The 13,047-nt window shown below is 37.3% G+C and overlaps 1 protein-coding gene across 1 annotated transcript in view; it reads left to right on the forward strand.

Moving 5' to 3' along the window:
- THSD7A (thrombospondin type 1 domain containing 7A) overlaps positions 1 to 13,047 on the forward strand; it is a 453,551-nt gene that overhangs the window by 367,037 nt on the left and 73,467 nt on the right. Inside the window, exons 9-11 of the mRNA XM_082693331.1 lie at positions 320 to 435; positions 10,516 to 10,648; positions 11,921 to 12,024. Of these exons, the coding sequence (XP_082549457.1) occupies positions 320 to 435; positions 10,516 to 10,648; positions 11,921 to 12,024 (353 nt within the window). The remainder of the gene's footprint in view (positions 1 to 319; positions 436 to 10,515; positions 10,649 to 11,920; positions 12,025 to 13,047) is intronic.

Genomic DNA, 13,047 nt, shown 5'->3' on the forward strand with positions numbered 1-13,047 from the left:
TAGAGCATGTTAGAAAATACGTATTTATTAATGGAGAGATTTTTATAAGGAGTTACAGTATAATTAATTTATTTTGTTCTAGTAACACAATTACTGTTATTAAATCCATACATCCTGCCTTGCGAAGCTTTACTGAGGTCCAGTTTGGAAGAATCATGTAGTTGTATAGTTCTTAGAAAAAATGAACAGGCTCCTAGAAGTTAAATAATACAAGTTGATGACTGTTAGCCATTTTAGTAATGAAAAATTTAAGGATACTAAATTACCTGGTTTTCTGGGTTACCAAAGAGGCTAAGTAATTTCGCTTTGCGTTTCCTAGGTGTCCTGAAAGCCTTCGACCTGAAACAGTGAGGCCCTGTCTCCTTCCTTGCAGGAAGGACTGTCTTGTGACGCCATATAGTGACTGGACATCATGTCCCACCTCATGTAAAGAAGGTATGAGCTCCAGAGTTCTGCAGATCACTCACCTAGAAAACACACTCACCGGGCAGGACCTCCAGGTTCTTCTGGCTGAGCAGTGTTTGTGCTTCTCACACGGGGCTGTGTAATCCTGGTTTGTCGTGCATGCCTAGATTCCTTCTAGAAAATAGCCAGCTTTCAAGAGCCAAACAGATGACTTTTATGCCAAAAACTGATTTAAGACTCTATGATGTAGATCGAAATGAGTGGATTTTAGGCTTTATTCTATTAATAAGGTTTCCTTTAACGTTATTCTAAAAGAATGTGTAGTGTCCCGGTGTTTTTCAGAAAGAACGTTCAGCAATTTTATCCGTCCTCGTGGCTTCCAGCCGTCTCACTGGCAAGAAATAGGTAGCCATGGGCCCAGATTCACCATAAAATTCGATTATGCAGCCCCCAAGGCTGCAAATAAAGGAAAGAGAACAATGGCCGGATTAGACCTCTTCTAACACTTACCTGCCATGAGGCATTTGCAAGATGAGGATTTCCTCCCAGTTTGGTTGGTTTTGTTTTTATTTCTCACAAAGACTCTTTAAAATCATGGCAGACACTTTATATAAGAGACATGAGTGTCTTTTCTGAGAATGAGGTCCTTTCTCATTGCTGCTGAGAAGGATATCCATATCCTCCGGGTGACTTGCTGAATACCCGAGCAAATTTTATCTCAGTGTCCTGGGTGACACGCTCCTATTTTTTTTTTTTTTTTAATTTTACTCTCCCAGCAAATACTGATAGTTTTTCTTAAATTTATTTTGTGTTTTTATTTTATTTAAGCTTCTGGACTCTTACTAAAGAGATTCAATTAAGAGTCAACTTCTTGAAGGGCCTGGGTGGCTCAGCTGGTTAAGCTTCTGACTCTTGATTTCGGCTCAGATCATGATCCCATGGTGAGGTTGAGCCCCGTGTCCATGTTCCACATTCAGTGCAGAGTCTGAGATTCTTTCTCCCTCCCCCTCTGTCTTTTCCCACTGTTTATTCTCTCTTTCTCTCTAAGCAAATGAAATAATTAAAAAGAAAAAGATGAATCAACTTCTAGATTAACCACTATTTTAAATTGCCAAAAATTATTTAAATCATTAAGATGTTATATGAGATCATAAATTTCATAATGGATTGTTTTTACAGAGTGATTATCATTTTATACAGTTAAAACATGGGTTCCTTTTTACGCTTTTTAAAAAATTTTAGGTACCTTTGAAACATCAAATAAAATTAAACCATAAAGTGAGCAAGAATATAAAGTTTTTATTTTAAAAGTCTTTTAAGACACCTAAACCGGTTTTGGTGTAAAAAGTTTTAAGCATTAATATTTTCAAAACAATGTTAATGGCATTAATCTTAATCATAAACCAGTGTCACTGACAATTTTTCCATTTTCTTCTTTTATTTGCTTAAAAGCTAAATAACATGATATCATCTGGCTTGGTCATAATCAGCAACAGAATGATACTTTATCAGTCAACATTTCTGTGGTAAATATTAGTTATTCATCACTACAGTAAAAAAGCTTATTGATTACATGGAATTCATATGCTTTCAAAATTTATTCTTAATGTTTTTATACTTAGTGTTCATGTTAGTATAAGGCAATTATTTAATAATTCCAAAAAATGTGCAGTAACACTTATAATCATGTAATTAATAAACTAACACAAACATAATATTTTTAATGAAAATGAAAGGCAGGAAAAAACCTTTGCCTTTTTCCTTATATTAAATACTTCCTTGTACTGGGTAAAGTATTTTTTTTTTATTTTTTTTTAAAGATTTTATTTATTTGACAGAGATCACAAGTAGACAGAGAGGCAGGCAGAGAGAGAGAGAGGGAAGCAGGCTCCCCGCTGAGCAGAGAGCCCACTGTGGGCCTTGATCCCAGGACCCTGAGATCATGACCTGAGCCGAAGGCAGCGGCTTAACCCACTGAGCCACCCAGGCGCCCATGGGTAAAGTATTTTAAAATAAAATTTGAAATGCTCTAAAGTACTTCAGGAAATAAAGTTGAAGAATACAAAATATTCCATTAAACTAATTCTAGGATAGTCACAAAAGTGGGGAATCAGGTAAGTTTTTCTCATTTCTTTAGGTCTTCATTTGAAATTAGTTTAGGATATTGGGATATATCCAGGAATTAGAGACTAGTTTAGTAGCCTATGAATTTTCTAGTGTAGGAAGAAGGAACAAAAGATATATGCCTAGAAAAGAAACAAAAGATGTAATTAATTATAAAAATACTGTAATTTAAAATTGAATAATGTAATTTTTATTTTGGCTTCTGCTGAATTTTATAGTACCAAGAAAGTGATTTGCTCTTCTGTTTTGATCATTTATAATTCATTAAAATTATGTGACAAACTATGATTACTTATATAAGGCCTTTTTTTTTAATAAGGCCTTTTAATTAAATTTAGCAGGCAGATGAAGAAATAAACTGTAAATACTATGTACATGTTAATTAAATTAATACTTATTGGCGTATATATATGCATAAATACTTACTGGATTTCTTACTTAATGATTCCTATATAAAACTGGTACATTATTGGCCCTGTAGAGAAGACACAGTCCCTGACTTCAGTGAAATTTTGATTTCATTTAAAATACAGAATAGCATGAGTTCTAAAATGTAAAACTCTTCAATATAAACCAGATAATGTTAAGACTTTATTCAATAAGAAGATTTAGGGGGCGCCTGGGTGGCTCAGTGGATTAAAGCCTCTGCCTTCGGCTCAGGTCACGATTCCAGGGTTCTGGGATCGAGCCCGGCATCGAGCCCGGCATCGGGCTGTCTGCTCGGCAGGGAGCCTGCTTCCCTTCCTCTCTCTCTCTGCCTGCCTGTCTACTTATAATGTCTGTCTGTCAAATAAATAAATAAAATCTTAAGAAAAAAAAACAATAAAAAGATTTTGTTGTAAAACAGAGCTCTAAGGAAGGGAAGGGGGAAATACTGTGGGAAAAAATAGTAGGGAAAACCTTGTTGAAGGTGAAGCAATTGTTTTGAAAGCAGGAACATAAAAAAGAATCCCAAGGGAGGATCAAAAGCACTAGGAAGACTCTTAGGTGACCATGTGAAGGTATGTTATTTAAGAGGAAAGAGACAACTAGCCTGTTGGAGCCCAGAGAATAGGGAGAAAAATCAAGATGTGATGTTGGAAAGAAGAATAGAGACAAGTTATGGAAGACCAAGTTGGGCTTATGTCTAGCAGGACACAGTTTTTAGTTTTTGAGCATACATATAAGTAGTGGGTTTTATGATATAATGGAATGAATGAACTTAAATCATCAAATCTTGTTTGAATACCTGTCTTGGCCACTTAGCAGTCCTGTAAGCTTATGCAAGAAACTTAAGCTCACCAGGCCTTGCTTATAACATCTATGGTGGTTCTGTAGCACCAATGAGGTAATGTATGTTACGGTGCTCTATGCTTTGTGAACCATGATCCAACTGACATAGAATTTATTGGTTAGCTTATTATTGATTTGATGATTGATTGACTGACCTATCTATCCATCCATCTATCCATCCATCCCGTATTTTCTTTTTATTTAAGTTCCTGTAGGAAATAACCTTCATGCTGCATATGGTTAATTTCTGGTGAATGCAGTCTAAATGTTGTCTTTCTTAGAAGTTTGTGTATCAGTGTGAGAAAAGTATTTAGATCGTGATGAAGAAAAAAATGATCATTATTAAGTATTTGTTGACATGTTTACTGATACTTGTTTTTAAATACTCATTATGTCATTAAACATCATGAATATTATTTTAAGCAATTATCTATTTTTTCCTTTCAGTAGAGATGTCTCAAATAAATTTAATATTTTAAATTTTAAATATAAATGATATAGCAGTAAACAAGGAAATCAATGTTTCTTGCTCTCAAGAAGCTTATAGTCTGGTGGTATGAGGCAGACTGGGCATTTAATGATTATTCTAATCTCTCAATGAGTATGAAGGATCAAGGCATGGGTGAAGGGGGTCTTGAGAGAAGAAAAGTTGTGCCATCATTTTGGAGAACGCAGAAGCAGACAAGCTAATAACATAGAATTTCTAGGCAACATGGAGACCCCACTTAGTTATGTGTTTAAAAAGGGATTCCTCAGAGCAGTTGTCATTGTTTCTCCAGCCATGTTCAGCTGCCTGAGTGCAGAAAAAGTATAACCAAATAATTGGTTTTGACTAGAATTGGGGTTTATCTAGGAGAGTACAAGGGAAAAAGAGAGGAGCAGGGAATCAAGGGTGTTCTCAAGGGAGTCTCCATTGTAATAATGAAGGTGGAATCTCAGTTGGGTTGGGATGAAAGTGAGGTCATGAAAGGAATGATAGATAATGAAGAAGTAATAAGGACAGTGGACTGGCAGTCTCAACTGAGTTTGAAGAATTTTAGTAAAATGAGAACCGAATCTGTTGAACTGGAAGGTTAGGAGGAATGACGGGAAAGTAAGATGTTTTAAGATGAGAGTGTGCAAGTACTTATGATAATAGCATCAAGGGCTGAACAGAAGGTGCTAGTAATGGATTTGAAACAGAGGAAAAGGTCATTGAAGATGAGGAGGTACAGTAATTCAGAGCCCAGCACCTTGACTGGAATAACCATGTGGTTGCCAAAGCCAGCAGAGTGGTGGCTGGGGTAGGAAGAGAAAGGATCGCATTGAGGGACATTCTAAAGTGGTTAATTAATGAAATGCTAGTAGCTGGCTGCTGCGAGGTGAGTATCTGAAAGAATGCTGGTGACAGAGGAGCTGGAGATTTTTAAAGATAAAAGGAGAAGAAAAGTCTAGGAAATGTGTAGAATCAGCTTCACTGGCAAAAAGTGTGAAGGAAACTTTCCAAGAAGAGATAGGAGATGAGAGACCGTGTGTTCTAATGGGGGTCTGGGTGGGAGGATTAGAAGATGGAATAAAATGAGAAATCGAATATCAGGTTACACACGTAGGGAGTGCTGTGGGACCAAATGGTGATGGAAGATGTGGGGGTTTCGGGAGAGGGTCGTGGCAGTGGTGCTAGTTTCTTGTGGTGAGTGACAGACATGTGAGGTATAGATGAGTTTAGTTGGCTGTCTCTTGAAGGATTTAGTAACCGCTGTGAATTAAAATGCACGGTGCCACTAGGATACTGTTCTCGCCCCTGGAGCTCCTGGGTGGTGGTGGCCAAGGAGTCCAAGAATGCCAGCTCAGAAACCTGCTGTCCTGTGACAGGCTCTCTGAGAGCAGGGCTGTGTTTGGTTAAACCAGGTCATCTCAGCAGGAGCAGAAGACCAGCCCTGCTTATTCTATTTGGAAGCTTTGTATTGAGTCTCACATAACAAAAGGCTTTCAGAAACCCTAAACCTAGGCACTCAGACTTAAAAAGAATAACTCTAATTGTGTATTGAGGAAATAAAGCCAAGGGAATGAGAGAAGGGTTTGCTGTTGGACAACAGTGCCAAGATGCATTGTATACCCAGAGAAGCCTTTCCTGTTTTTGCCTGTAGACTGCTTTAACTGATAATAACAATACAGTGGTGTTATAGAAAACTAGCCTATTGTTGTAAGGGGGGGGAAAAAAGCAATGACATGTGGTTAGGTTTTTTTTTTCTTTTCATTATTTGGTATGAAATGGGAATAATCCAGGCTTCATTGAAATAACACTGACTTCCGCACACAATTAAAAATAGTAAATGGAGTTCTATGTTCAAGGACAGATAATAGCAACAGAAAATTAACTCAAGGATGGAGTGCTTATTTAATTCTTCAGGTAAAGTCTAAATCTTATTAGAGCTTTAAACTTAAGAAAAGGTGGCGCCACCCTCCCTTTAAAAATCATTTTCAGAAGTAAGATTACACTGTAGTATTGCAGAAGACGGACTAGAATAACTTAGCATGCCAGGAAAAACAAAAAGAATTATTTGAAATGTCATTCAGCCCTCTCTCAAGATGTGTCTTGAAAAATCAATGCCGTTAAGGATCAGTATTGAGTAGAGGGTAGTTTTAATCCTCAAACCAGTTCACTTGTTATCTTTTTCCAGATTTTTATAAATTTTTATGCGGGACTCTTCTAAAAAATAGGAAACATTTATGCCTATAAGTACTTGTAACTATAATCTTAAAAATATCAGTACTTTTGATTAAATAATACATTTTACTCTTCAAATTCTGTCCATTCCTTTTTTCTAATACATTTATTGACTTGAAAGCTAGAAGGGATATCGCAGAGAAGTCTAGTCTACCTTGATGCCCTGAAGCAATACGGCACTAGAATTACCCCCAAAGATATGAAAACTCCCTTTACATTTTGCTTCTTGCATGAAACATTTCCCTTTCAATTTCCTAGCACTCCAGTGCTCAATCTGCCATCCATCCTATGTCTAGCTTAACAAATCTTGGTTTTGCCTGCCCTTTAAATCCTTCCATCAAGTAAATTATCTGGTGAAATTTATCTTGACTATCATAAGATAATCTGTAAGATGCTATAATGTAACTACATGAGAGACTGCATATCCTCTGAGTCTGTGTGCCTCATTATCACGTAATTGTTTTTGAGTATCTAACTCCTTTTTCTGTTTCTATCCTAGATAGATATTTTCACTATTAGCACAATAGGTATATTTCTTTATTTTCCCCATGTTTATTATTTCCAATGAACAAAACAATCCGTTATTTTTTATTAATTTTCAGTGCACAGACTTTGTACCCATGTGCTTCCTACTATAAGGAAGTGGATAAAAAGAAACAGAAGGTGCTACCTAACAATCCACTTGAGAAGTGAAATAAATGTGTCTGCTCACCCAGCAAATATTTATTAAATCCTTACCATATGTGACTGGTGTTCTGTGTCCTAAGACACAAAGATAAATGGAAAACTAAGGATGTCTATTAACCACATGCAATAACTGAGTGCGAATATAATACAGGAAACTATGAAGGTTGTAAAACTCCAGGTTTGCCCGCTCAAGTTATTAGTGAGAAACCTTCCACTTTTCTTTCTAAATATGTGCCATAGCTCTCTCTTTGTCTGTATTCTGATCTGAGGGCTCTCTAACCTGGCTGAGCTCCACAGTGCTGTTTCTTTGAGTATACAAGTAATTTCGTAACTGAGATCTGAGAGTCAGCGCACCTCCCTGTGGATAGAAACATGGATATCATGACACTTCCTGTGTAACCCCATTAAACTTCCTCTGTAGGTGTTACAGCTTTGGATTGTTCTGCTTTCATCAGCTCACAGTCACTGTTCTGTGGGCCACACGAGGTCAAGGTATTTGAACCTTTTTTAAGAATAAGTGGATTGCCAGTGTGGAATCAATTATGGAAGTGAAAAGAGTTATCGTGATCTTATATATCAAATGCAAGCTCGTGGACGTTGCGATGAAAAGATACTAGAATGTTTCAGAGTTGTACCTGAGGTGAAATTTTTGCTTTGAGGTTGACAAATGAAGTAGGATTGAGACACTGTCTGCTGCTTCTATCACAGGAACTAACTCTCACAGGAGCAGCACTGCCTGTGTCCCTTGTGACAGTTAGTGATGTAGAGCTTTTAGTGTATAAGGTGCCACTGAGGCTGAACTAATTGTCTCCTCCAGGTTCCAGACCCCTGGGTCTCAATTCCATGTCTGTTGTCTACCTGCACGTAGACAACATGGTTGGTGAGTTACTCACTCTGAGAACCTCGACCGTCCTGGAAACAAAGACCCACTCCTCCATGCCCTTATGTTCTTTCTTTCTTTCCCTATTAAACAAACAACCACCTCCTTTCTTCCCCCAATGCTAACCAAATAATAAGAATGAATATGCAGTTTGTATACTCTTTTAAAAAGATGAAAGACCATAATGTTAAAAAACAAAAAAAAAAAAAAGAAAGAAAGAAAAGAAAAATAGTAGAAAGTGTAAAAGAGGGATGGAGTCAGGTAGTGCATGGAGTTGGGGAAACGGGACAGGAAGAAAAAAATCACACTGTGAAGTCAAAGTTAAGGTAAACTCCTGCAATTCAGAAGGAAATTAGCCCTGAGATTCTGGTGAACAAAGCAAAAAATAGAAGCCTTAAGAGTCTTAACAGATGGTCAAGGGAAACAAAATTTTCCTAGCTCTAAATTATTAGAGGAATTTATCACCTGGACCTTAATATAGGGGCCACTGGAACAACATAATGGATGGAGGCAGCATTAACAATTTTATTAGAAGTCCCTTTGGTGTTTCTTAGATCTTTCCTAGATAGATGATATTTAATACGTAAAAGTTGCAACTGATATTCAAACTGCTATTGTTACAATTTTTTTAAAAAAGTCTTTGACAGTATTTTTACATTCTTTTTTTTTTTTAAAGATTTTATTTATTTACTTGACAGAGATCACAAGTAGGCAGAGCAGCAGGCAGAGAGAGAGGGGGGAAGCAGTCTCCTCACTGAGCAGAGAGCCCAATGCGAGGCTTGATTCCAGGACTCTGGGGTCATGACCTGAGCTGAAGGCAGAGGCCTAACCCACTGAGCCACCCAGGCACCCCAGTATTTTCACATTTTTTAATTCTCTGCTACTCACTACCTCCAGCCCCTAACCTCCTACTTTCTTACCTGTCGTATTCTAATTATTCACTGAAATAGTTAATATAATCACTAGTAGTAGAGGTTTTCACCACGATGGGAATAATCCTAAAAACTTACATGTGAACCCTAGAATCTTAAATTGGGATAAAATACGCAAGGTCATCTATTCCAGTAGATCTCAAACCTGGCTCTTCATTCACAGTTCCCTGGCAAGCTTTGTAAAAATCTGATTCCCAAATCCAGCTCTTAGAGATTCTGACTTAGTAGTTCTGGGTAGAGGGTGAGAAATCTCTATTAACTTTTATTTTCAGGTTTTGAAAGAAATTCTCCTATACAGTCAGACATTTAGGAATCCTTAATATGCTTCTTTCTCCCTGCTCTTATGGAAATCTTCAGTCTACATTGCTGGGAGTCACTTGCCCAAACCATTTTAAGGGATACCCCGACTTCATGAGGGACAATGTCCTTTATTAGAAAGTTCTGATTGTCAAATCACGTTTTTCTACTAACACAATAACTTTAAGAGAGTCTCATTTAATTGTTTATTAAACATTCATTGTTAGGGACAGCTAACCTTTCTAAATTTCTCTGTTCTTGTATCTGCATATCAAATATTTAATGATCTTGCAAAAAATGTAAATGCATCATGCAAACTGTATTAAAATAATTCTCTAGGGAATTCTAAGGTAAGTAAAATCATGTCATGTGATTGTGCCTTGGTCCTTAAAGGGTATATATTTCAAATTAGAATATCTTTTAGTAAAGTTGGCAAGTCTTCTACATTGTCTCTTTCAAATACGAAAATATTTGGACATCTTTAGATGAGTAATACTGTTAAGTTGGTATCTTCATTGAAGGTAAATCTTAATTATTTCCATTTTTTTAAACATAATTTGGAGTTATTTACTTACGGTAATTGCTACTCTGAATGTTTCTGTAAAAATTCTGCCTCTAGGAAACCACTTTTGTTTCACTACTTACAGCCTTGATGTTTAGAATGTGACCTGAATTGAAGATCTTAGGCTGTTTAACATGAATAATAAATGACTAGAATAATTTATGAGGTGTGCATTTCAAATTAAGTGAATAACAAAGAAATAAAATTTCACATTAAAGCATTGAATATAGTCTCCTAAGAAAGATTCATTAGAACTGTATGAGTCCCATGTGGTAAACAGGACTATGTGAAATGGCGTAAAAAGAAGCGTAAGGTAGAGGAAAATAAATTAATTAGATCTGTCATATTTCTCAAGGGGAAAGAAATATACAAAAGAGCAATTACTTTGTATCTGTACATTAGCAAGGCTAGTTGAAATGGAACTGTTTTCTCTGTTCTTCACATTTTTTAATATAAATTGGTTGGGTTCTCAATATAAGGGTCTGGAGAATTTAGAAATTTGGAAAATGATGAGTCTAGATGAGGCCTCTCATTCAAGGATGTCAAAGCACATGTAGCTGGAAGCAAGGTAATTTCTTCACAAGGGCTGGCATGTGGACATTGTTTTATCAGTGCAGGGTACAGCAGTTAAAAAGCTGCCTCATTCCAGGGGACTCCGGAGTCAGAAAGCAGTCTCGGCACAGGGTCATCATTCAGCTGCCAGCCAACGGAGGCAGAGACTGCCCGGACCCGCTCTATGAAGAGAAAGTCTGTGAGGCCCCTCCAGTGTGCCAAAGCTACAGGTAATGGGGTAAAAGAAAAAACATTGTAAGCCATGCACTGAGCAAATACTCCAAGACCATTTTCTTTCCCATGATGAGAAAAGAAAGCTAAGGATGGTCCCACAGGCTCGGTGGAAATTTGCACAGGTTGTGGCTGTGTGTGCCATTGCTTGCCTCTTTAGGGGAGCTGCCCCCTACCGGAATTATCTCCAGGGAGGCAAATACTTGTGTAAATTTCCAAACTGTGTCACTAGCTCCAGGGATTGGGGGAAGTGTCTTATGATGATCTAAACTATAAGAAACTCAGAGAGGTGGTTAATAATTATGAAACACCTAAGTGATTCTCTTCCTGGTCGAGGAGTACCCTAAGCATTCCTCCCCTGGCTCCAAAGAGCACCTGTTCCTCATAAATGCTGGCATTCTGATTCACAAAATGACATCTTTACTTCAGTGTTGCTAGTAAGTTGTCTGTGCTATTCATTTGTGGCCACCTCGAGGAAAATTCAGGTTATTCAAGCTATATAACATCATCTTGATGATTATTAGGGAAATTTTTCCTCATAACTATTAAAAGAAAGCACCTACTTAAAACGATGCAGTACATAATTGCAGTCTGCTGACAGATGATGTATTATGGCATTAATTGATAGAATGTGTGATCACAAAATAAGATGAATCTGATGAATATGATGGCATATTTGCCATCTTATTTTCTCTGTATTTAATTCCAACATGACAAACAGTATAAATGCATGTTTCCTCTGAACAGTGACTGACAACTGTCATCCCCAGACTTACTTATTTGAGAAATTTGTTTTTGTAAAATGTATTTTAATTGCAGTTTCTGAGTTACCCCTGTGATGCTACCCAAAAGATACCATACAAAAGGTTCATGACTTGAATACAGTTTTATAACTTGAATATAAAATAAACATACCTTATTTAAATGGAATGCATCACTTGTAGTACTATCTGCATAGTAGATGTGATTTAAAAATGTGACAAGTATTAACTATACTTCAATATTTTTAAAAAAGGCTAAATACATCTATAGAGTTCATTTCTATAGAAGCTGACAATGATGAACTCTTGTCTCCACAGCCATAGAAACTGCCTGTATATTTAATGCTGCTTTTTACAATGTCTTGATAGAGATCTAAATTACATTTAGATAGGACTGAGCGTTGGGAAATAAATTCCCACTTGCCGTGTTCAAAGTCATGTTTCCATCTCTCTGTGGTTTGCCTGGCATTTTTGCTTCCTCTCTGTGGGGCTTCCGTTCTTTCCTTGCAGGTGGAAGACTCACAAATGGCGCAGGTGCCAGCTGGTTCCCTGGAGTGTGCGACAGGACAGCCCCGGAGTGCAGGAAGGCTGCGGGCCTGGACGCCAGGCAAGAGGTGGGAAGCTCCGTTCCACACTTAATTCACTTTTCATTCCTCCATCATATCACTCACTTAACCATTAGCTTGAGGAGTCTGTTGCTTCGAAGACATGCTCGGTGACCAGAGCAGCAGACGTCCGTCCACTTCTGCCCAGTCCACCTGACATGGCTACATGGAAACATCCTTTTAAACTGTGTCCTTCATTCTTTGAGCAGAGCCTGTAACTCCTCTGGTTGAATTTGTCCTCCATTCGTATTTAGAAGGTAATCAGAGCAAACTCTCAAGGAGGCTATGACTGTACTGTACCCTGCAGCTTGTTTGGGATTTTTTGGTTAGTTTTTCTTTCATGGCATTCCAGAGCAGTTAGTTTTGTCACCCTAACACTCAATGAGATCCATACATCCTTGCCTATAGGAACTCTCTATGTGCATGTGTACAGCATACTATGGTTGGTTAACTTTCCAAAAATGCTCAGCAACGACATTCCTAATGTTGCCATGGCTATGCCCATTCCTGTTCATATTCAGTACTGATTTTTAAATGGCAGATTTATTTACTCAAATTTACTGCCATATGTGGACTGCAATCTGTCTGCACTACTAGATAACATGTAATCTTGCAGAAATGAGTGACGGGAAATGTTTCCAACATTTACTGGGTAGTGTGGTTATTTACTAGGTATTGTGGATGATACATTCCATGCTTTGGAACATGTTGTTTATACTTGTAGCAACTTCGGCCTTTAGAGAACATGATTGTTTTTACTTACGTTGAATTTGAGCATGTAGTTCCTGCTATATTCTTAAAATGTAGCTATGTATTTAATTTAATTCATAAAAACCTGTTTTCCCCCTCATTTGTAGTTATGTATGTGGTGATGATGCAAAAGTCTGAACACATAAAATTCCAATTTTTGTTGATTTTGATCCTTGACAGTGAAAAGGTTGCTTTTCTAGCTTGAGAAAAATAGCTTCTTTTTGGTAAACATCTTCTGTTTTTATCATCTTCTTTTTAGAAACCTTTATTTAAAACCTAAAA

This window comes from Mustela nivalis, assembly GCF_964662115.1.
Source record: "Mustela nivalis genome assembly, chromosome: 12".
In the NCBI taxonomy this organism is placed as follows: domain Eukaryota; kingdom Metazoa; phylum Chordata; class Mammalia; order Carnivora; family Mustelidae; genus Mustela; species Mustela nivalis.